Genomic DNA, 22,478 nt, shown 5'->3' on the forward strand with positions numbered 1-22,478 from the left:
TTGGCCTTGAAGATGACCAGGGGGTTCAAAGCGACCCCGAGCGCCAAGATGCACTCCACAATAGACGTCCAAGTCCGGGCATTTATCGTTTTGACTGGTACCGTGTTAGGGTTCTCCTGCGAGGAGCCGATAACAAGCCCGTTAATGCCTTGGCCCTCCATAATGCCGCCCTTGTCGGCGTTGTACCTCCGCCGGGGAGGGATCCAGCTCACAGTCTCGTATAGGTTGAACAGGTGCCTGATATTATCCGGAGTGGCCGCATTTATACGTTTCCAGTCAGTTCGACGGCCTAATTTTGTCGTGACAGCCAAATGGCGCTCCACCAAGTGACTGGACCACTTCCTCCCTAGGGGCTTGTGGTCACCTTGTTGTTTAAGCACGCTGCTAGCGATTGCTCGCACTTGTGCGTGTGTTGGCGGGTAACCGAGGGCCTCCTGCCGCAAAATCCATTGCTTAAGATGTTTTTCTTGATTGGCCGTGAGCCGCTGTTGGTCGTCGTGTGCCGTACGTTGAGGTTGGGCACCATTAAGGCGGGCACGAAGTGTCCCTCTTGGTACACCATGGCGTGTGGCAGCGGTCCTAACGGCAACCCCATTCCTGACGTCCACGATGGCGTTTTGTAGGTCCTGCTCAGTATATTCACGCATTTCGAACCCGGAGAAGAAAATACAAAAGAAAGTAAGTCAATTGGAGAAAAATTCGATTTTTGACAATTTATCGTAGGTGGTAGCGCTGATCTGACGCGTGGGACGGAGCGCGTTTGTGGGGCGGACCAAAGCCAGGGGTGGGCCATAACTAGGGTGGGCGACTTACAGGTCGCCTAGAGCAGAGATGACAACACCACTCACCTAATAATTGCTGAAACACACCTACTAACAACAGCTACCCCTCGTACAACCAATAGCAGGCACTGCTTCAGCCGCCGAAGATAGGAAACTGAACACTTGGAGGAATTGGGCTTCAAGTTGATCTGCTACCACTAACCGATACGGGGATCTAGAAGGAGAACAATGAAGAGACAGAGAAGAAGAAGGCGGGAAACATAGGGGCTCTGCGAGATCAAGACATCAATTGGCGAAATGTATGTATTTTTAGTTTTTAGAGTCCTATGGGCGGTGGCCTACCGGGCGTAATAGATCTGTCTGTCTGTCTGACTACTAGGGCTCATTTGCACCTACTGAATGCGGGCATAATACTGACAAACAGTTTTCCCTGCTACCTTCGTACTTAGGTAGGACATTTGTCAACATCTAGCTCCGCTATTACATACTCCCGTATCACCATCGCTACCTTGCCAAGCACTCCCTGACTCTGCCCCGACTTGGACGCCATCTCCTTAGCCGCTATGGCAAATACGAGGCCCGCGATGTCGGCGACATCGGTCGTGACATACAGCATAAGTGGTAGGCCAATATCGTCTGCCTGCGCTCGCACCTTCTCGAGTAGCCCTCGTGCCATTTTATGCATAGCGAAGTAATCAAACACGAGGTCGGGCATTTCGGTCTGGATGGCGTGGGCGACGTAGTGCACGAGCTGCGGTGCGGTGAGAGTTGGGTGTGCTGGCGATGCCTTGGTTTTGGCCTTAATCTTCCTATCTGCTGTAGCTCCAGCCTGGGACTCAGTTTCAGCGGCCCCGTCCTTCTTTGCTTGTTCCTCCTGCTGCATTTTGAACCAACCACTCGTCTCCAAGATCTGCTGCATCACTTCGGCATTCCAGGCCCTCCTTGTTGGTTCTGCTATCGCGCGCTTTTCCATCCGCGCTGCACAGCACAGTGACACGGGAGCCCCGAACTTAAGTTCGCGGATGCCGGCGCGCGACCTCTGCAGGAGCACCTTGCCCTGCTTGCCCTTGCGCCGGTTCGCGGCCGCGAGCCAATTGGCCGGCGATACGCCGCGGCTCATGCAGTAGTTCTTGAAGTGAGCCTGTAGCGATGCCGGTGGCTCCATGCCGACGAAGAAGGCCTGGAGTCCTTGCATCGCGACGAGGCGATCGAGGTCTGGCCATTCCGGCACTGGCACCAAGTGCTCTTGTTGTTGTTGTTGTTGTTGCTGTTGCTGCTGCTGCTGACGCACCGCCGTGTACAGTTGCACGGCATGCAGCACGGCGCCAGGCTTGGCGGCGTACCTGACGCCGGTCTGGTGGAGCAGCACACGCGCGTAGTGAATCCACAGGCCACAGAAGAGCGGGTTGTGCAGGAGAAAGGACGAAGACCGGCTTGCACTCTCATTACGACTGCTGCGGTTGAGAGCCATCCGGGAGGCCGTAAATATATCCACGCCGTTTATCTTGACCGTGACCATCTTGCGCATGTCCTCTAAATCTTTCTTCGTATCGTTTTGATGATAGTCTGCCAGGTTTGCGCGATCGAGCAGCTCGGCAGTGATCTCGTTGAAACGATGAAACTCAGTCAGGACCTTTGTGACGTTGGGCCCGAAGAAGCGTAGCGTGTCAAGGTAGTTCTGCACCGCGAAGCACAACCAGACCGGGATCTCCTGCGTCTCGAACATGTATTTGACGCCGCGCGCGAACTCGTCGAGCACAGGGATGCCTTCGATTTCGAACAGCAAGGTGATATCGGGTACTACTTCCAGAAGCGCCGCCTTGTCCTGCGCCCACCGCTGACGGTTATCCGTAGTCTCTAGATGCGCTCTCTGCGCGTCATACCACCCGAACTTACCGGTGTAGCAAGGCATTTGTCGTGCGCTGTGCGGCGCGGCCGTCCGAATCGCTTCGAGCAAGCTAGCAGCATTGTACAGAAACGTGGCGCCTATATCATAGCATGCGAAGTTCATATCGTCAGAAAACCGCTCCTTCTGGAAGGGATCGAGACCTAGGTATTGACAGACTGCGCCGAAATACTTCGGCAGCAGCGCCAACACGCCACCATGATTCTTCAGCAGCGGCGCCATCTCCTCTTCCATGCTGCGCGCGAGCTCGATAGCCACATTGGCACCAACCGCAGCGGCAGCCAAGTCGATCGTCCCGCTGCGATACTCATTCCACAAGTTACTAACCTCTTTGCGAAGGTTGATGAAGTCCTTGAGCAGGGCTGTGAAGGCGAATATGCACTCAGTCTCCGACTCGTCGTTTTCAACTGTGTACTCGAGATCAATAGGTGAAGATGGAGCAGGAAGCACCACATCGGGCGAGTCCGAAAAGTTCTCGGATGGCTCATAAACTTGCAACACCTGAAATAGACTGAAGTCCCGGATCTTAGCTTCCACCACTGAGTTATCGTGGATGGCATTCGTAGCGCCTTTCTCAGACGCCATATTAAATGCAACGCCGCTGCCGCCTTCAACTTCGAACAAGACATAGCGAACCTTCTCCAGCACGCTGACGAAATATGCATGCGCTGTATTTGCCCGCACGCTGAGATGTTTGTTGGTCTCGCTAAGGTGCATTGAGAACATCTTCCGGACACGGATCGCTCGCTCCAGGGCCGTGCGAAAGAACAACGGGATCCCAGCCCCAGTATTGGCTTCTATTGCGGTCGTTGTTGTCAACTTGCGGGCGATGAACTCGGCCAGCGGCACGAAATCTCGAATGGCAAGCACATACTTTGGCTTCGGCGGTGGATCAGGTGCATCCTTTGCGTCTATGCCTGAAGGTGCGACATGCTGCTTTTGCTGCTGCGTAGCCTCCTTGCGCGCCTTGCCCTTCAGGCGGCCGGATGAGGGGGCAGCACTCTTGTTGGCTGCCGCACCTGCGGTAGGGGGTGCTGCGAGCGAGGTCGTGTATCCATGTTTCTTGGCAGTTGTGGCTAGCCATGAAGCGACGATGTCCGTGTCGCGCTTGTATTGCTGGTATATTGAGAGAAAGCTGGTGGATGGCATTTTGAAAAGTTATCCAATTCCGAAATGCAATGGATTTTAGTCTGCCCCCCGGAGCGTGCACGGACGAAAATGATGTATTACGACGCATTTTATGGGAAATTGGAAGGACGTCAAGCGTGCACGGGCCAGATTCTGCGTAATTCGACAAATTACATCGAGCCCTTGCTACAGTAGTAGTAGCCTCGTCCACCATTGTGGCCAACTCTAATTTGAGCACATTTTTAATCGTTTATTATGCCTTCTAAGCTTTCATCAGCGCGCAAACGCAGTAGGCCGTCTCTCAACCGCCGCAAAGAGGTTGAGATTCAAGACGACGAGCCATCCGATGATTCAATCCGCGTAAATCAAAATTCAGAGCCGGCTCAAGTGAATGGACAATATGAAGCCCGTCTTTCAACATCAAAATCCAACTCCAAGGCAGCAGAACCAAACACTCGCCTTCGGCGGAGCCATCAGCTGCCTTCCCGATTAGTTCACGATACACCTCAGAGCACCATTCGCCACTCTGGGGAATCAGAGGAGCATACGACAGCGTCTTTTGCCGAATCCCGCTTGGCTCCTTCAGTGAAGCGGCAAAAGACTGATGACGTCCAGTCCCGACTATCTCAAACGTCTGGATTATTAGATTGGAACGCACTTCTAGTAAGAAGGATCTCCCAACCAAGTTTATTCTGCCATAACCTAACTACTCTACAGCCCTCTGGAAATGAGTTCAAAGAAAGCTTGAAGGCTGCCTCGACTGCCTTGGCGCCATCCATCAAGAGCTTCGAGCAGCTTTTAACATCTATCAACGATGAACACAGCAGACTTACCGCCGTTAAGGGCAGTCTCTCTTCCCAAAGGGACGAGCTAGCCAAGGACCAGAGAAAGGCTGAGGACGCTCTCAAGGATGTTGAGACATCAACAGCCACTGAGAATCAAATGCTCAGAGACCTCGAAGATGTCTACAACAAATATCCAGGAGACAAGGAGCTTCTCATATTCCTTGAAAAACGAAAGAAAACGAGCGATGAACATCAAGAGGTATATACCATCGTCAAAAGCCAACTGGATAAGAGCTCAGCCGGACTTTCCAAAACCGAAAGCGAGCTTGCGCTGGTCACTGGGAGGCTGAGTCAGCTCGAGGCTGAAAGGGCTGAGGTCATGAAGGAGAAGGAGGGAGTTGATAAGGCGGCAAAACAATTGATGGCTATGTCTCGGTTCTTGGAACCTGGTTGGCAAGCTACTCTGGACATGCTTGAGCAGGTTTCGGGGATGACGCTCTGCGAACTGCCCTCTTTGTGGGGTTTTCATTGTTGTGAGTGATGCTTGAAGTTGTAATATTAGGGATGTACGCTTTATCAAGCTGGTGTTGACGTGGATGGGATACCCCTAGTAGTTAATAATAATATCAATTGTATTAGAGTTGATCTTTCTGCTACACTTTATATAGGGTAGAGTGGATTTAATGAGCATGTTTATAAAGGAAGACTTTAGGTCAAGTTCATTTAGGCAAATGTTATTAGTTACTTCTTTACGCTCCTAAAAATAGTTATAACAGATAGTAGGCGTTTGTAAACGTATATTCTCTATAATTTTCTCACCACATCAGGGGTTGCTCCAGCTTAAATAACATCCCAATAAAGCGTAAACGCGGTTGGCCCGAAAATACTCTATATCTCCAGTATTTGAGCTTATGTGTACTGATGATTGGACCTCATTCATAGAAAGCACAAAGAATACATCGTACTGTTCACTACCTGTCAAAACCAGACAACCCAATCCGTTGTAAATATGTGAAACTTGTGGATAAGGAAAAAAGTCAAAATAAGGATAACGTGTTTGATAAGCATGCTGACCGGACAAGTATGCTAACCACTCTAATTTCCACCTTAAACCCGGGTTTTATAAAATTCTTTAAAAATTCAAACTAAGCCTAAAATAGCTATAACCTTAATAGCTTATATATAATTCTTAAAATAAGCTATATTATTTTTCTTAGATTTTTGAAAAAATCCTATATAGCTATAAACTTTAAGCCCTATTTACACTGTATAATACACTGTATTGTAAGGTTTTCTATATGTAATAAAATCGCTAAAAATCTTCAAAAAATAGTGTTTATTAACGTTTATTATACTATTGGAAGTAATATTTTTATTGAAATTTTAGCTACTTTATTTATAGTAGAAGCTTGCTATGGGGTAGGTTTTTTATAGTTATACAGTGCAGTGGTCAGTACACTTGTCTAGTTAGCATACTTATCAACACGTTACATATCACTCTCTTCAGACTCTGCACCATGTAGTTTCGTTCTGAAAACGATCTACTGTTCTTGACTTCAGGACCCAAACTTGACCGCATTGCGTCGTTTCAGCAAGCGACTGATCGGGAGAAAAATCCAGAGGCAAACGGCAGAACTTAGTGTCTTGCGAGCACTCTATTCCAGCTGAAGATAGGTTGTTCATTCCGTTCGCGACGTCAAATCGTCTGCGAATAACATCTAGGAGATAAACTAAATATAACTAGGCGGAAATTACTGTTATTAAACCATATGATCTGCCGTGACAGGGGTGCGTAGCGTGCAGGGGCCATGATTTCATGTATCAGGACCTGATACTGGGGGTAATTGGTACAGTAGAATCGTCTGCGAATAATACCTAGGGTGGATAAGCTATGAAAGCTAAAGTGTGACGCGCCGATTGTCAATCGAAATGGGACAAATCAGTCGCTATGGATTAAATGGGAATAAACCGGAGATAGTCAAGCACCTGAGAAGTAGACAGGGGTATGCGACAATTAGGGGTACACGACAATTAGGAATAGAAGAGTAGGGTGAAGGTGACATTGTCGAAGAAGCCGCTCCTGCTTGTAACACGGAACTGTCGGCTGAAGTGTGCATAATCAGTGGTTTGGGGTTGAAATGAAAAATTCAGTGTCAAGGTTCAAAGCCACTCTCATATACGCTGTATTCTACTATTGCTTATTCCAGGAATTGATCTTCTGAGCCATGACAACGTACAGATAACATCATACGAGGAGGCCTGCCAAGAATAAATTTGACATTATTTGCTATATGTTTATTCAGACTTAAGGGCTACAATACCCGAGCTGCTGTCGACTGGAGCCGTCGTCGAGCACGCCTCGCGATAACGTCTTGTCTCGCGTTCTCTTCCTTAGAGCCATACCTGCGGGGTCGGCCGCGCTTGGTGGATGCTTGTGGCATGGCGACGCAAGGAGAGACTTGAGTGGAGAGTACGTGGAGGAGGTTTTGGGAGCCCCATCAATTGAGTTTACCCCTGAGATGACCGCAAAATCCTGAATAGGCTAGTGCGGTGGAGGCGAAAACTGAAGAGGTAGAAGTTGTGACCGCTAAATTCTGATTGGCCATAGACTTGACCGCGAAATCCTAAAATGGCTAGTACCGTGACCGCAAAATTCCAAAGAGTACGTTACAAATGGCCCGACCGTTAGAAAACATCTCAGCAGCGCTAACTGCATCATGAGCTCAGTTTCATTCTAGATGCCTGCTTTCTCTTGCGTCCTGTTAACTTACCTTTTTTTTTTCTTTCTTTTTTTTAATGCCATAGGACAATTAGATAGAGGAACATTGAATTTTCTGCCGGGAATAAGATCATGAGGAGCGTGGTGGGGTTATGACATCGATCGCCGCTTTGTTGCCTGAGGCATCAATCGTGAGGGGTTGTCATGCCGATATGCTGACTCCGCTCAAACAAAACAAACTAAACAACCACGACAAGCGACCCAGACCACAAATATCGGAACAAAGCATGAAAAACGCGAATAATGACCACTCAACTCAGAGTCGCTACTTGGATCGACAACCTACCTGATAATTTCTCGTGGTCCCCATCTCAAACGCACTCAAGACCAGAGACAGCATCACCATCACCATCACGCCCCCGGAAACGCAAAGCAGTACAAGAGCTGAGCCCACCGCCAACGGTAGTGGGTATGGAGGACCCCGAAACGCCTACCAGGAAGAAGCAACGGCACGCTTTGAACCTAGATCCGGATTTAACACCTCGACCTCTGCATGAAGCCTCTAATGACCCGATGAAGACACCATCACTGGCGAGCTCTAGTGCTTCCGGTCGCACCCGCTCAACGTCGCCGCTAAAGAGACAATGGGCAGAACTTCGTCTTGAGGAGAGAGGTTTCGAAACAGAACAACTTGACGTCGATGCTCTTGAGGACCTGCCGAATCCACAGGCCGCTTCTCTTTTACGAGTCATGCGTCGCATCGGTGCTCGCAGGGGCATTCTTCCAGATGACCTGCGCGAGAAGATATTGAGGGACCACAATATAAGAAAGAATGATCTGGAAGAGTGGGACATAGCTTTCAAAGACTCTGACGCGTTTGACGGTATTCCATGTCGCATTCCGACACCCAGCGAGATTAGATTAGTTTGCGAGTGGAACAAGGAGTGCACTAATTCCAAGCATGAGGAAGCTGGCTGGAACGATGAGGTTCACTTTCGCTTGCTACAAGCGATCCTGAGAGAGCCCGGAGAGAAAAAAGGAGGACTCTTCAACATTACCACTTGGTAGGTACCTCATTCATCCATTATTATGAATGCTATGCTAACTGATTCCCGCAGCAATACAGCTCGTCCTCATAGAATATTCCTACCAAAGTCGAGTGGCTCTAAGATGGTTGACTTCTGCGTCTACGCTGACTCAACCCAGCAAGACGTCGTTTCAGTGAAGACTTACGAAGCCTTTTGCAACACAAACCCGACTAAATCTGTCAATCACACAGACTTTCTGCGACTGCAAATGCATCCAATAGTGCTGAGCATTGAGACAAAGGCAGAAAATCAGAGCCTTGATAAAGCTACGCTGCAAGTCGGTACCTGGCATGCTGCCCAATGGGAGTTTCTTCGCTCGTCGCTGCTCTATGTCAAGCGCGCGTCCGCTGCCAAGCGTTCGGTAGAACAGGAAGTAAAAGAAGCGGATGAGGCTTTGTCGCGATTGCCTTTCATCCCTGCGGTGATTGTGCAAGGCCATAGGTGGCTCTTCGTTCTTTCAACGCGCCAGGATGAAAAGACACTACTTTGGAAGGAGTATCAGTTTGGTAGCACCTCCTCGGTGGTGGAGACATATCAGGCTGTGGCTGGACTAAGAGAGCTTATCTCGTGGGCTGAGAAGATCTACTTACCGTGGTTCCAGAAGGAAATCCTGGCGTTCCATAAACCTAGACCTAAACCGCAACCTGCTACAGTATGAGAGACTATGGGGCTTTGTAAGATGTACCCGTGGTCGTGAAATTTTGGATATTTCACAACAATTTAGACCACTTCAAACGCGTCTGCCTGTCTTTGTTTTTATTTTTCTGTCTTTTTGCTTACTTTGTATAACGCAATTTCGGGATACCTTTGGAATGTTTGGAAGCGAGCGGTTGATGTTCTACCTGATGTGTTTTACGATCATTATCTTATTTTTAAAATCATAATATCTATTATTTGAGAACTCGCGGATATGTTCCTCATCAGTTCTATCTTCATCAGTTCTATCTTCATCTTCATCTTCATCTTCATCTTCACAGTCGCTGGGTTCACCCTCACGTCCTTCGTCCAGATTCCAGTGAGAGTTTCAGCCACCCACTGTGGAGAAATAACTAAATATAATATATAATATATTATAATAAATTCACGGCATCTATGTTATAAGGCATATGTATCTTGCTGCTGTTATATTTCAAAATGTTCAACTCTAAACTCATAACAATGAACACTTTCCATACATCAACATACCTTTTCAGGCAGTTCACAACTTTGAACTCGTGGGGCCAAAAGTTATCTTTCCAGTAGGTATTCAACCAGCGTCGAGATCTGTATGAAGTCTTGGCCAACGTAAACGTGGCTCGATCAACCATGAGGTCGACACCACGGAGTATGACTCGTAGCAGGGCTTCTACGGCAGCTGGACTCCGGAGTGCTGTATCGTGCCATTGGCCCAATAGATAGTCTTCATTCCATGCTGCTTTGGGCTTTTTTGCTGTGGCCGCAATGATGCCAAGCGGTCGGGTACGGAATAAGCGAGGCCATCCGTCATGCTGCAGCCATGGAGTTGTTTCATTCTGTTCGACGTCGTGATCATCAGGCTGATGGTTACGGACCTTTGGAGGCCACATGTTTGAAGACGGTCAGGGTCGCCAGAGTAGTCAATGCCTCATAGCAAAACTGAACGACCGACAAGAATAAGAATCAATCGAGGAGGGCAAAATCTTTGTTGCATATATACTGGCGTCAATAGAGTCCTTTCTATACTTCTACAACGCGGTCACGAAACACCGCGCGGTCAAGATATCGATTTACACGTAGGCGCCCAGGAGGTAGCATCGCTCTACGCCACAAAAGTAAAGCTAGCTGCGCAGATTGCACCGAAGGAACAAACCAGCCAATGAGAAGGTTTATCACGCACTTTTAATCAAAAAAACCGGCGGGGGATCGAAAACACTATCCCTCTTTCAGTGAAAGAGGAACTAGCAGGGGTATAAGCCAATGAGAGATGTAGAATTTCCTCTTTCAGTGAAATTGGGACGAACAATAAGGATGTAATAGCAACTCGATCTATTGCTTGCTTTCTCACTTTTTCCCTCGCCCTTATAAAGCAACCGGGAATATTGGGGGATAAATAAATAGTATAAAAGACAAATCGTCTTACCGCTGTAATACATACCTCTCGGTGATGAATAACATGTCGTTGCCTCTTTATTGCCGTATTAGCTATGACTACGCTCGCCTCAGCCGGCCGTTTCCTCTCGCCAAAGTCCCCATCGGTGTGGGCGAGAAACTGATGCCATAGACAGCTGATCTCCTGATAGTTCGACATCATCTCGGGCTGCAGCTGATTGGGGAACTGCAAGTTAACCCCGTAGTGGCCCCGTGCTATGCGGCTGCCGTGTGTTGCTTGACTGTCCCACACGTACTTGACCCTCGGCTGCCGGCGCCGCTTACCTGTTATCGGATTAGCCACCTCGTCGTCGCTGTCGGCCTCAAGATCTATTTGCCGTATGATCAAGCCCTTGATCTTATGGCCCATCTCCACGGCTACGTGCCGGTAGCTCGACACCGTCAGCCGGGCCCCGATCTCGACGCCGGAGACAAGCGCAAGCTGCTTGCTCAGTATTGCCGTGTCCTATATCCCCTTCTCGGCCGACTTCCAGATCCACGGGTCGAGCGAGTCGGACGGTCCGCGGATGCCGGCGAGCCGGTGCAGCACCTTCTCGAACGGCAGCAGCCACGCGATGTATGCCACCATCATTCGGCTCAGACGCTCGGGCAAGAAGCGAGCCACCTTGCGGCCGCCTGTCCCGCCGCTCAGACCTTTGCTCTTGTCGCGGTCGGTGATGATGACTACCTGCCCGTCAAAGACGAAGATGTTCTTCGGCAGCTGCTTGGTATTACAGTGCTTCAGCGTTGCTATCTCGGGACCCCGCCCGGGCTGTCCTCCCCAGATGTGCGTTGCCGGATACATCTTTGTTCGGAATGACTTGAGCCAGTTGAGATACTCTAGAACGGCCCCCTGACGACATGTATATCGTGTGCTGCCGTCGCCTGCCTTCGTCATCTTCTACAATCTCTCACCCATGATGTCTGCCAACTTCTCGGCGCCGGGCTGTAGCCACACATTCTTCCGGTTCGTCGCAAACGACTGCCCTGGCCCTTCGTAGACCAAGCTGTCGGCGATATCGCGCAGCCGTATCATCTGCGGCAGCTCGCTGCTCTTCCACCGGCCACCCGCTTTTGAACCCAACCACCAACTTGTACCTTTCCTTCCAGCACACACTTCCCACGTCCTACAGCCACTCGATGTAGCAGTATTTGGCCCTCTGAAGCAGTCATATCTACGTTTTATATCAGATTTCGCCTGTATCGCAGATTCAAGTTATATCGGCAAGATTATATTCCTATATAACTATGAAAAAGCCCGGAAAGAAGCTATCACGAAGTCTAACGCTTATGCCGGCTGGAAAGCTACCGGACTGTGGCCAGTTAACATGGCGAAGGCCTTGATGAACCCGATGGTTACTCAGACACCTATTCCTGCTGCCACAGCTATTTTACCGGCAAAAGAGCAGAATTCCAGTCTTCCAAAGACTCCCCAGTCCTCTATACAGCTTTGAAGAGCTTTAGAAGCTGTCCCAAAGGTTATTACGCTTGACCCGACTGTCAGGCTATTATTCCGGAAGATAGGCAGTCAATCAGACCATCAGGCCTTTACAATTGAACAGCAAAATAGAGAAATAACTATATTACAATTGGAAAACGAAGAATATATGCCAAAAAAGAGAACAAAAGTTATATATAACGGAAATACCGAGTTCGCAAAGGTGCCGGCAATTCGGAAGGCTCGTGAACAGATGCTAAAGATCACTCAACCTGCCAAGACAGCAGCAAAGGTCAAAAAATTAAAATTTGAGGATCTTTGTAATCAGTTTCATTTAAATCTTCATTGACCGAAGTGTTATTGAATTTAAAAAATGTTACGTTATGTTATGGAATTAATTCCTCACGATATCGTGTTCTTGGTGTTTTCGAAAAGGTGGCCGGTTTCTGGGTTGGGGACGTTAAAGGGTAAAGCCGAAATATCGAACCTTGCGCATGATAATATTAAATAAGTTATAGGTATCGATTGAGGAACCTATTAAACCGATGTATATATTTAAATAGTCTAGTGATATTAGTTGCGCATAGCGCTCTTGAGTCTTGCCTAGCTATGTCCCACAAGACAAGCCCTATAGCTTTTCCAATCTACTATACAATCCGCCACGTAATTTTCGAAAACCTATTGGAACCTGGCTAACCATTAATACTTCAGTGGTAGTCATCTAGCAAGAATCCTTACCTCATGCTATGTATACATTAGCTACGTTAATACCCAGATAAAGGGAGGCTTAATTCCAAAAATAGCTAAGCATGAAAAAGGCTTCGCAAACTCGTCTTGCCGCAAGCATTATCTCCAATGATAACCCTTTTCCTAGATAACGTCCGGGCCAGCAACCTGCTTCGTCACGCCGAGATTATAATGGCCTGAAGCTGGATCGAGCTTCACACGACAACTGGGCGATGGCGATGGACACGTAGCAGTGCATCTATGGATAGCATTTCGAGAACGTGCATTTAGCATCGTAACTTATGTGCTCGATATGGTTCGTCGCGTCTCGACGTAAACAATTAGCGCAGCTCTTTTCCTGGTAATCCTCAGGTCCCATAGGTCTCTCCCCCACTGTGGTGATGTTAACCCTAGCTGCAGAATCTCTATTTTCTTCTGGCAGGTCAAGGTTATTTAGTATGATTTTGCATTCTGTCGTGCTCTTCACTCTTCTCATAATGAATCTTCTGATAGATAGCGTATGGTGGTGGTGGTACTTAGATGTTATAATACTATTGGAGAAAGATTATATAACTTTAGCAGAAACCAAGGCCGCTAGGGGTGACTGATTGTCAGAGGTATGAAGAAGCTCCCTCTCGTGGTCAATGCACCCCGCCAATGTAGTCAATTAGAGAAGCTCCGAATGGTGTGGCAGTCAGATAAAAAGTGGCAGGTGCAATTGGTCAACATAACGACATACTGACGCTGGTTAACATATTGCGTGGCAGTCCCCCTACTCCATCCCTGTGCCTCTACGTCCACGACAGATCATGGGATTTACCACCAATTGATTTGGTTGTCATGTCTAAGACGTAAGATATCTTGCCATAAAGCTAAGCGACGTTCAAAATAGCATAAAGCTACAACTCACGTGAAAGATATGCATGTCGCACTGGGTATTAGGATATTGATGGAACAATTGCGCAACCACGCTTCGAGTACTCTGCAGGAAACTTAATCAGGGTGGAATGAAATACCTAAACGATCAACGTAGGGTTCTAGCAAGCAACGGCGCCTGACGCCGTAGAGAACTATAGTTGCAATGAGACAAAACCATTCCCAGATTTACTAGGAACTCCCTCCAGCAAGGTTACGAATGCCTTCAATTAGACCAGAGAATACAACCTCCTGTGAAGAAGCACTAGGCGATCCAGCACTCATATCGTCATAGCCGAGCCCAATGTTCACGAGTACAGGGCCTCTGATAATTATTCGCCCCGTTCTCACAGCTAAGCCAGAAAAGATTATTCTGCAAGCCTTCGGCAAGTCTACAGTTTGTTGGCGAGCAAGCTCCTTAATGGCCAGGAGATACTCGTTTGCCACGGGTAGAAATTCCCCTACGCTGTAGAGCAACTGGCAGGCTATAACCACTGACTTGGACAGGCTTGAATCATCATCAAGCTTGAAGATGATGGCTGTAGCTGCTGCCAAACACGCCTGCGTAAGCCAGTATTCGTGACGCATCCCGTAGACAGCTCGATACACCCAGAGATTAGAGATGATGGAGGCTCCGTATGAGGCTCGCGTAGACGCTGTCGATTCATGCGCATCATCTTGGAGGGGAAACCGGTAGGGGCGGCGCAGGAGCTTGAGAAATATCATCTCATACGTGATCCTTCTCAATAGGTAAGCGATTATAGTAGCATAGTCGGTGCTGGTTCCCCGGGTTTCTATACTTACTCAAGGAAAAGTATCGAGGGGAGGAGGGTACTATGCGCAAGAAATCGCTGTAGAGCACCTGTACCCCATCTTTGCAGCTTTTCTTTAATGACTCTCGTCTCGTTGTAGTTTGAAACGGGTGTTCCAGCTTCCGCCGGCGTAAAGAACCTTGAAGCTTCCTCTACTATGACGGCAAGTTGGCATTCGAGTGAGATTGCTTCTCGATACAATGATTGCCGCGGCTGACGATCGCAGGGGTAAGGGGACCAGAAATATTCCGGCGCATCAGGGTTGGCAAATACGGATAAATAGGCATCCTCAAAGGTCTTAGGTATCTCGGGCTTTCTAATTCTCATCGCACGCGAGAAGATCAAGGAGATTTTTCTTGCCAGATTAGCTCATTAGCATCTAATATTTTAGGTATGGATTGGGGACTTTGGCACCTACGCCTCGAAACAGAAGAATCCCCAGACAATGCAAGACAAAACCTGCCACTCTCTCATGGGGCGGGAGACTTGACTGGGGGATGTATCGTCCATAGCCGGCATGGCTAGGTCGCTGAGTCCTAAAGCACTGTGAAAGTGGTAAAATTCTTCGAGTAAAGCTATGGCTTGGGCCTTCTCTCCATGGTTAACCTCGTAAATCCAGAGCACAATCAACCCCTGCAGCAGGGTTATTGACGGGCGCTGCCGTTCATCTTCAAGCACCCGTAGGGCTTCGTCTGCAAACATACGACCTCTGAAGCGTAAATCCCGGGCTTGCTGTGATGATACTCCTTGCGATATGAAAATCTACAGAGTTAGCTTGAACGAATCAATCATCTAAAAAATGCTTATGAGACGCAACATACATGAGAAACAGCAATTAGAGAATTGACAAGAAATATTGAACATAACCTTGCTGGTTCCATTGGGCCTGCGTTGAGATCTTGTAAAAACACAGTTCGGGGTATGATGTGACTGAGGGTGTGATCCCAGGTGAAGAAAAGATATAGTATGTGAGATAGATATCTGTTATCAGTGGACAAGGTAGTCCACTGAGAGATAGGCAAGACTCCATCAGGGAATTTAGCGACCAAGTCGTCCGTGATACTTAAAGGTTCCGTTCTAATGCCGATTAACCTTGAAGCTATAAGGGCAGAGGATATAAGGGGGTACGCACCCTGGCGAAAGGCCCCCGATACGTAGAGGGAAAGGGATTTTTAATAGCTGCGTGGGTATATTTTGAGAGTCTTGTATGATTTACCATAGTTAGGCACCCAACTAATTGGGATAAAGCTTCACATTAAGACATGTTCTATAGTGACCACTTACTTGATCGTTGTGGAACATGGGGCAGCAGCAGGCTAGCATCAGCAAATGTCTTGATGAAGTCATTAACCGACTGCGCCTCTCGAATACTGTTCAAGAGCTTTGTAGACTCATTTTTCGAGCCCCCGCGCAGCAGATCGAGAATTGTCTTGACGGGGCTTTCCCTCTCAGAAACGACTTGAAGCTGGTGCGCCAGCGCATCATTCCAGGTCTTATCCTCCGAAATAGAGAAACGACATTCACTGACGGAACGAATGCATTGTGAACAAGTCGGGCGTCGGTTGTCGCACTGCTTCAGTCAGCTACCTTATTCTTGTAACGAGCTCGGTGAGTGGGACTTTAATTTTACGCCTTCGACACGCTAGATAACCTCGTCAGCAAGTTACCCTTAGTTTTCTTCTGTTACCTAGACTAACCCTCGCATGCGACTAGTACCTGGAAACGCTTGCGCTTCCCGATGGCTGGCGGTGGCGGCAATAGGTTCTCGTCTCGAGACTTTGGTAGGAGTTTCCGCATATTTCGTGGATAAATAGCGATATAATTCGCCTTCTGATATAACGTAGTTGATAAGCGATCCGACCAGACAAGTGATCCGATCAGCGCACTGTACAGCTAAAAATAGCCTACCCTATAATATCTAGCTACCTTAAATAAAATAGCTAAAAATCCAAAAATATTTATTTTATATATTTTATAGCTATTTATATATAAAAATAATTTTTCTAGATTTTTAACTATTTTATTTTATATACTAAAGCTTATTTATACAGTGTAAAGAGTATTAATAAGCTTTTTTATATATAATTTATATCACAAATTAGCTAGAATTATTTTATTAATAATATAGCTTTCTTATAAGGTAAAATATAAGCTTTTAAAATTTTAGCTATTTTAGGCCTAGTTTGAATTTTATATAAGCTTTTAAAAAACAGCTTTTAAGGTGTAAGTTAAGCTGGTCGGATCACTTGTCCGGTCGGATCGCTTATCAACTACGTTAATCTCAATAATAGAAATTATAAATATGGATTAACAGAAATGCGGTTCAGTTATATTCTAGGCCGATAATATTATTGCAATGAGACCTTAAAATCAAGTTTCTAACGTAAGATATGACGCATGCACTCTACATAGTTGCGTCAGGTTGACCTAGTTATTATTGCGGGGAATATAGGACGACTAGGGTTCTGCTTTTGACCGACTAGTGGTGGTCCCCTTACCTATGAGGCACAAATTTACATGTACATGCACGGGCACTTTAAAAACACGTCGATGTCTAATGGTACGTTTTAACCTGATTATCTTCTGATACTGCCCAAGGTACTTTCAAGACTACCAAGGCTGAATACAGCACTACTCTAAAGATAATCAATGTTCTTTTCTCTCTTGGCCTTGTTATTATCCTTTCCTCTGTTCCCCTCGGGCCCTTTGCTGTATTTTTCTTGTTCTTTGTTTCATTGATTATTTTCCTCCTATTTGGGACTTACTGAGACGACATCACTTACTAACGATAGGATGTACTGGGCAGTTCATCGACCCGTAGTCCACGGATGTTCAGATCTCAGTATCATCCCATCGTTCTACCTCAACTCGACGGATCCATCCGGTCTAAATCCTTCTCGTGGCCATAATGTCCTGCAATGTATCACGCTAATTAATATAGACATATTCGATATCTGATTTATTTCTATCCTGTCATAGATACGAACTCAATATCTCTGACCCCGTCTATAGGTACCAGGGTTATAATATCAACCCCCGCCTGTAAGGCACGAGAATAGCCGATCTTTTGAAAGGCGTGTGCGACCGCTAACGTCCTGTATCGGTAGGCTGCATATATAAAAGCCACGAGTATTGAGCCATTAAGCCCTGGCAGGTCGATAAGCATCTTGATATAGTCGGACTTACTCGCACTACTGATGCAGGCTGTGACGGAATCGAACGACTCAAGTCTCGCACCGCGGATGAATCTACGCCCTTTGTGCTGTTTGCGCAGCTGCGATGGAGCTTGACGCTAGGTATGAAGGTAGCCCGATTTCTGTATTAGACTCAGCTCGCATGGTCCGAATCTCAGCCTTCGTGCTGCTCATGTCGAGGACGGTGCCGATGCCTTACGAGGCAAAAACAGGCAGATCCCTACCAGCTGCTGCTGTGTCAATATTTGCATCGATGGAGTCCGGGAGCAGCACACAGCATATCCCATCGGTTACTGTGCTGACGCTGGTGAGATCGCTGGCCTCGGTACTGATGATGTCGCCAGGGCTGGCATGGAAACTAATATTGGCCAGAGAGTTGATCCTGTCACTATTGATGATGGAAACGTTAGAGATGGCGTGAATAATCATTCTTGATCAGCACCTATGCTTCTTATAATGCGCGTTTGGTGTCCTCAGAGTTAAGGGAGAAAGGAGCGCGGTAGGTTGTATGTTGGTCTGTAGAATCTTGAGTTGCGAGACACATCTGGCGGAAGAAATGAGTCGAATCTGTATCCGGTCAAGTGTGCCGATTTGTTCGTCATTGACTTGGCCGGTAGGGCAGAGACACGGCTCATGATGGCGGCTCAATGATGCCTTCTCGGGCGGTGCCACCTCGCAAGTTCATCAGATGAGGATGAAGATGACCAAGATGTCAATCACCCGAAAGACATAAGCCAGTAATATTATGCGCACCAGTGGAGTACGTATTCCCTTTTTACGGGCAATCGGACCCGTCGTCGGTGCTTTGTTGCTTATAGGGATGTAGACATTTCGCGGCCTAATCCCCATCAACGTGCATGATAAGCGAGTGGAGGCGATCCAGCCGTTTATCATAGGCGCGGGCTAATATCACCTCGCCAACTGGTACCGAGAAAGCAACCTTCCAGGCGATTGGGCTATCGCAACATCTCCCAATGGCTGGACCGATAACGAGATGGGTCTTGAGTGGCTAAAGCACTTCGATCGGTGCATGACCAAGCGATCATATAGTCGCTATCGTCTTCTGATCCTCGATGGACACGAAAGTCACGACTCCGTCGACTTTGAGGCGTATTGCAAAAGAAATAAGATTATCACACTTTATATGCCGCCTCATTCGTATCATCTACTACAGCCTCTTGATGTAGGGTGCTTCAGGCCACTAAAGAAGGCTTATTGCCGGGAAAGAGAGCATCTCATCCGATGCTCCATAACACACGTTTCGAAGACCGAGTTCCTCCCGGCCTTTTACGCCGCCTTTCAAGCCATAATTACAGAAAGCAATATCAAGGGAGGTTTTAGAGGGGCTGGACTTGCTCCTTTTAGTCAGGATAGTGTGATCTCGAAGCTTGGTGTGCAGCTACGGACTCCAACGTCTGCCGAGGAGGTTACTGAACCCTCAACCCCATGGGTTTCAAAAGACCCCAAAGGCAGTACTTGAGGCCCAGTCTCAGTCTCCACACCTGCAAAGACGAATCAGGAGGCATCATAGCAGCCCCCCAGAGTCAATTATACAATCTGTAAAGTCTCTTTCTAAGGGGACTGAGTCAAATATGCATAAGCTTGCAGTATTTACAGTTAAGGTCACGGCTGCGGTCATAGTCGTCAAACTCTGATCGAAAGGACTACTCGGTAACATCCTGTTGCAGCGATGATCAACAGCTTCGTTAGCTACGCCTGTTCGACTCTGATTTTGACACAGTTTTCGGGCACAGCCAGGGCCCTAGTCAGGGATAGAATCCAGTCTTGGCAGCGTATCCCGCGACACCGGCCCGCCAAACTCCTTAGCCCAATAGCGTAAGTTGATGTTTTATTGTTCCAACTGGTAACATTAAGGAAAATTTAAGCACTTAGCTGGGACCTTTAATTAAATCGCCTTTTATATAAACTCAATACGGTATACTAGAGACAGATGTAGGTGGAGATCCTCTGCCTGGGGGTAACCGTCTCCGTACTATTGCGATCCTAACTCCATGGCTTGAATATAGTGCTGTGCCTCGTTTTTAATGTAATGCTGTATTAAGGTGCAGTTGCAACTCGTGTGTTGTAAAAGTTGCATCTTGAGATATAAAATCTCTTCATTCAGGTCGTTCATGCAGCTAGACAGCTCTTTATGGCGTTGCTCTGTAGCCTGTTCATCGAATTGGAGTCTCGCAAGTTCCTCCTTCTTTCTCATGCGACATTTGTCGGCAGCGATGCGGTTTCTCTCTTGCACTCGCTTATGTTTTGTATGTTGTTTGCGATTAGTCATGCCGCTGCTGACGCTAATCCCATTTCCGTGAATAAGAATCCCTTTCCTCCTCTGATCATCCGTATTATTGTCTCCTCTGGCATTGCGTCTAGCGGATATTGGAGCTGCTAGATCGCTGAGCTGCGACTTCCTCTTTCGGCCGGGCTTTTTGAGTGACTCTTGCGACAACTGCAGCGAAGGAGTCAAGGTTGAGGGTGGTTCGTCAGCGACCGCTACTAGGCGTTCGGGTGATAGAGTCTGGTTCTTGACGGTGGAGTATGTATCGACCCAACGGTCTCTCGAACTAGATTCTCCGTAGAATGAGAATTGGTCTTGGGAAAGGTAGTCTTGCCTGGATAAGGTAGTGATGTCGGCTTCATTCTGGAAAGCGCCCAGGAAGGCTGGCGGGTTCATAGACACCGAGACCTCCCATCGAGGGTAGGACGGAACGGCCGCGCCGTATACAGCGAGATCGTCTCCAATAGTCAGGTCTGGGGTGTAGCCGTCGAGCATTGTCACCCCTTCCAGATACAGAAGAGGGTTCGTGTGAGCATCTGCTTCAGAATATCAGATCATACTGGTCTGGCATGGTTGTAAAAATCAACCTACTATGGCTCATTTATCTGCCGAAAGTAGGAACACTGCCGTCACGATGCTCTCTATAGATGACTATCAATGGCTTGTTGAATGGATCGATGAGTGTAGAGGCGAGCGTCTAGAAACCTTTGGTAAAGTCAAGACCTTGGTTGAGATCAGTTTTGCGGGAGGTCGATGCGGGATGGAACGGACGTCCTATTGCAACACGCGGTCTGAATTCAAGAGGCGACCAAGAGAGGGCACCAATGAGCGGTTGGGTTGCCGGCTAAGGCCTTTAAGTTTCCGGAACACATGGGGGTCGAAGTCTGGATCTCTGGTGGTACCAAACCCGTACGGAAAATGGGGGGCTAGTCTAAAAGTTTGAGACTGGAGATGGGGCAAGTGCATGGAAAGTGCACTGCAAATCGACGAGTTCTTGTTCACTGCAGATCAGAGTTTTAGGTCAACAATTGGTTGGTTATTGTGGCTCGACGCTCCACGCCCCACTACAATACAACCCCCATCTCTATACTGTGATTGGATAGGAGTCCTCGGAGTGCGTCTGGCCGTTGTGATTGGTCATTGGAAAGTGGAAAACAAGATGAGACGAGACCTATGACGCGCCATGACGCGTCGCGTCTCAATCTGCAACCTCGACCGTCGTACCAGGAACATGAGGAAAGAGCATGAGATGAGTTCGTCTGGGCAGCTGCGTTTAAGGACTAAGTTGATTCTCGTGGACTGATAGCCCAGGACCTTTGAATGGCGTATTGAAGTATACGGTTGAAGTATAACCCAAGACGAGCACCATACTAATCTCGACCTTTCTCACGTATGACTCGACCACTCTCGACTCCCTGCTTTGATCGTGACTCCCTCCATCCATTCTCCCCAATCTCTGCTAGATAGCATCCATCCACCCGCCCAACACATATCCTTCATAGAGGCAAGACTCTCCCAGCTCTACGGCGGCCGTGGAGATATTCCCCACTCCATAGCCTATCCGTTGTCATAGTCCGACCTTTGGACTCAATGACTTGTCTGGATTCTCGGGCGAAGTGTGTCGCTAGGAAGCTAGCTGGTGTTGGCAATCTCCTCTTTATCTTCGGTCTGGCATGATCAAGTTGGGCCTTACCCTTGGCCGGCCCCGGTGCTCGCAGATGCACACCGTCGCGTGAATTGCTCGAAGTCGCCCTTCTTCATACCTGACACTTAGTATCTTCCCGTGGTATGTAAGATCCTCATCCTTGATGACGATGAGGGGAATAGGGCGGAACCACATTTGCGGTGTTTGTGATATCTGGATGGTGATATTGCCGTGCGTTAGGTCAAAAACTCGCACCGTCCCTCGAGGGAAGCCGGCGCATCTATCCAGATATAGGGTATAAGTGTGGAGGACATGTATGGTCACGGAAAACTTTTGTGAGACAACACACAACACATGACGATCCATCGATCATCGTGTGATCATGTATGTAGGGAGCCCTGGCTGCAGGATACCCTGTGAAGTTTGAACTCACCCCTCACAACGAAATAGTCTCGACCGCTGCGTTAGCCAATCAAGGCATTACGGAGGCTCCGTAAGCCCAGGCTTAAGGCTTATTGCCGATCAGGTGGTGCCCGACACATAAGTGTTATTGGTTTAAGCAAGCCATCTCATCAACGGACTTCCGAGTGCTGGGGTTCCCTAATTGAATACTTTGAGCCCATCAGCGCCAAATAATTCGAATGTCTGCAACGAAAAGGATGACAGGTCTGATGGGGATAGGACGCTGATATGAGATGTTCAAAATTGGGGTCTTCAGAACTGCCAGCCTGAAATAAGGCAGACCCTCGGCCTCAGTCCATTTAAATTGCTATTACAAATACCCTTCAACGTGCGGTAAGCCTCAAGCGGGTAACTGCTCTATCGTTAGACCAAGTTCGGAAACATTTGATCATAGGTGGGTTCTTGCTTTCAAATCTGATACTACACGAATTTGTCACCACGGTGAAAAAGTCATGCATGCTAAGGTACCAGCTGATTTGAGTTTC

The 22,478-nt window shown here is 47.8% G+C and overlaps 11 protein-coding genes across 11 annotated transcripts; 4 read left to right on the forward strand and 7 right to left on the reverse strand.

The window, feature by feature from the left end:
• Window positions 1–1,073: 1,073 nt before the first annotated feature.
• BKA55DRAFT_628470 (uncharacterized protein) lies at window positions 1,074–3,881 on the reverse strand. Its single transcript, XM_046196900.1, has one exon. It carries the CDS (start codon window positions 3,835–3,837, stop codon window positions 1,228–1,230), a length of 2,610 nt encoding a protein of 869 aa, XP_046041401.1. The 5' UTR covers window positions 3,838–3,881; the 3' UTR covers window positions 1,074–1,227.
• Window positions 3,882–4,071: 190 nt separating this feature from the next.
• On the forward strand, window positions 4,072–4,659 carry BKA55DRAFT_485832 (uncharacterized protein; the record flags this gene model as incomplete). The annotated part of the gene is made up of 2 exons (XM_046186221.1): window positions 4,072–4,479; window positions 4,534–4,659. Coding segments are annotated over 2 exons (534 nt in total), but the record flags the coding sequence as incomplete, so codon positions are not given.
• A 310-nt stretch (window positions 4,660–4,969) lies between these two features.
• BKA55DRAFT_586245 (uncharacterized protein) lies at window positions 4,970–5,329 on the forward strand. Its single transcript, XM_046194540.1, has one exon. It carries the CDS (start codon window positions 4,981–4,983, stop codon window positions 5,140–5,142), a length of 162 nt encoding a protein of 53 aa, XP_046041403.1. The 5' UTR covers window positions 4,970–4,980; the 3' UTR covers window positions 5,143–5,329.
• Window positions 5,330–7,893: 2,564 nt separating this feature from the next.
• BKA55DRAFT_600089 (uncharacterized protein) lies at window positions 7,894–9,066 on the forward strand (the record flags this gene model as incomplete). The annotated part of the gene is made up of 2 exons (XM_046196477.1): window positions 7,894–8,384; window positions 8,439–9,066. The coding sequence occupies 2 exons, from the start codon at window positions 7,894–7,896 to the stop codon at window positions 9,064–9,066; spliced, it is 1,119 nt and encodes a 372-aa protein (XP_046041404.1).
• Window positions 9,067–9,670: 604 nt separating this feature from the next.
• On the reverse strand, window positions 9,671–9,919 carry BKA55DRAFT_489731 (uncharacterized protein; the record flags this gene model as incomplete). The annotated part of the gene is made up of 1 exon (XM_046186248.1): window positions 9,671–9,919. A coding segment is annotated over one exon (249 nt), but the record flags the coding sequence as incomplete, so codon positions are not given.
• A 1,061-nt stretch (window positions 9,920–10,980) lies between these two features.
• On the reverse strand, window positions 10,981–11,412 carry BKA55DRAFT_698208 (uncharacterized protein; the record flags this gene model as incomplete). Its single annotated transcript, XM_046200489.1, has 1 exon — window positions 10,981–11,412. The coding sequence occupies one exon, from the start codon at window positions 11,410–11,412 to the stop codon at window positions 10,981–10,983; it is 432 nt and encodes a 143-aa protein (XP_046041406.1).
• A 2,373-nt stretch (window positions 11,413–13,785) lies between these two features.
• On the reverse strand, window positions 13,786–15,069 carry BKA55DRAFT_668667 (uncharacterized protein; the record flags this gene model as incomplete). Its single annotated transcript, XM_046197911.1, has 3 exons — window positions 14,823–15,069; window positions 14,398–14,759; window positions 13,786–14,332 (listed from the first exon to the last, which is right to left on the reverse strand). The coding sequence occupies exons 1-3, from the start codon at window positions 14,922–14,924 to the stop codon at window positions 13,786–13,788; spliced, it is 1,011 nt and encodes a 336-aa protein (XP_046041407.1). The 5' UTR covers window positions 14,925–15,069.
• Window positions 15,021–15,427, reverse strand: BKA55DRAFT_465428 (uncharacterized protein; the record flags this gene model as incomplete). The annotated part of the gene is made up of 2 exons (XM_046186109.1): window positions 15,021–15,167; window positions 15,227–15,427. Coding segments are annotated over 2 exons (348 nt in total), but the record flags the coding sequence as incomplete, so codon positions are not given.
• Window positions 15,428–17,684: 2,257 nt separating this feature from the next.
• Window positions 17,685–18,139, forward strand: BKA55DRAFT_720413 (uncharacterized protein; the record flags this gene model as incomplete). The annotated part of the gene is made up of 2 exons (XM_046200991.1): window positions 17,685–17,701; window positions 17,731–18,139. 2 exons carry the CDS (start codon window positions 17,685–17,687, stop codon window positions 18,032–18,034), a joined length of 321 nt encoding a protein of 106 aa, XP_046041409.1. The 3' UTR covers window positions 18,035–18,139.
• Window positions 18,140–19,356: 1,217 nt separating this feature from the next.
• On the reverse strand, window positions 19,357–20,784 carry BKA55DRAFT_628485 (uncharacterized protein). The gene is made up of 2 exons (XM_046196901.1): window positions 20,478–20,784; window positions 19,357–20,425 (listed from the first exon to the last, which is right to left on the reverse strand). Exons 1-2 carry the CDS (start codon window positions 20,485–20,487, stop codon window positions 19,593–19,595), a joined length of 843 nt encoding a protein of 280 aa, XP_046041410.1. The 5' UTR covers window positions 20,488–20,784; the 3' UTR covers window positions 19,357–19,592.
• Window positions 20,785–21,147: 363 nt separating this feature from the next.
• Window positions 21,148–21,931, reverse strand: BKA55DRAFT_586257 (uncharacterized protein). Its single transcript, XM_046194541.1, has one exon. It carries the CDS (start codon window positions 21,895–21,897, stop codon window positions 21,544–21,546), a length of 354 nt encoding a protein of 117 aa, XP_046041411.1. The 5' UTR covers window positions 21,898–21,931; the 3' UTR covers window positions 21,148–21,543.
• Window positions 21,932–22,478: the final 547 nt, after the last annotated feature.

The sequence above is a fragment of the Fusarium redolens genome (assembly GCF_020744475.1).
Source record: "Fusarium redolens strain MPI-CAGE-AT-0023 chromosome Unknown BKA55scaffold_33, whole genome shotgun sequence".
Taxonomy (NCBI): Eukaryota; Fungi; Ascomycota; class Sordariomycetes; order Hypocreales; family Nectriaceae; genus Fusarium; species Fusarium redolens.

Bases quoted from the DNA above. Each gene is read 5' to 3' on its own strand.
- BKA55DRAFT_628470 (XM_046196900.1), bottom strand. From the start codon at position 3,837: ATGCCATCCACCAGCTTTCTCTCAATATACCAGCAATACAAGCGCGAC.
- BKA55DRAFT_586245 (XM_046194540.1), top strand. From the start codon at position 4,981: ATGAAGGAGAAGGAGGGAGTTGATAAGGCGGCAAAACAATTGATGGCT.
- BKA55DRAFT_586257 (XM_046194541.1), bottom strand. From the start codon at position 21,897: ATGGATCGTCATGTGTTGTGTGTTGTCTCACAAAAGTTTTCCGTGACC.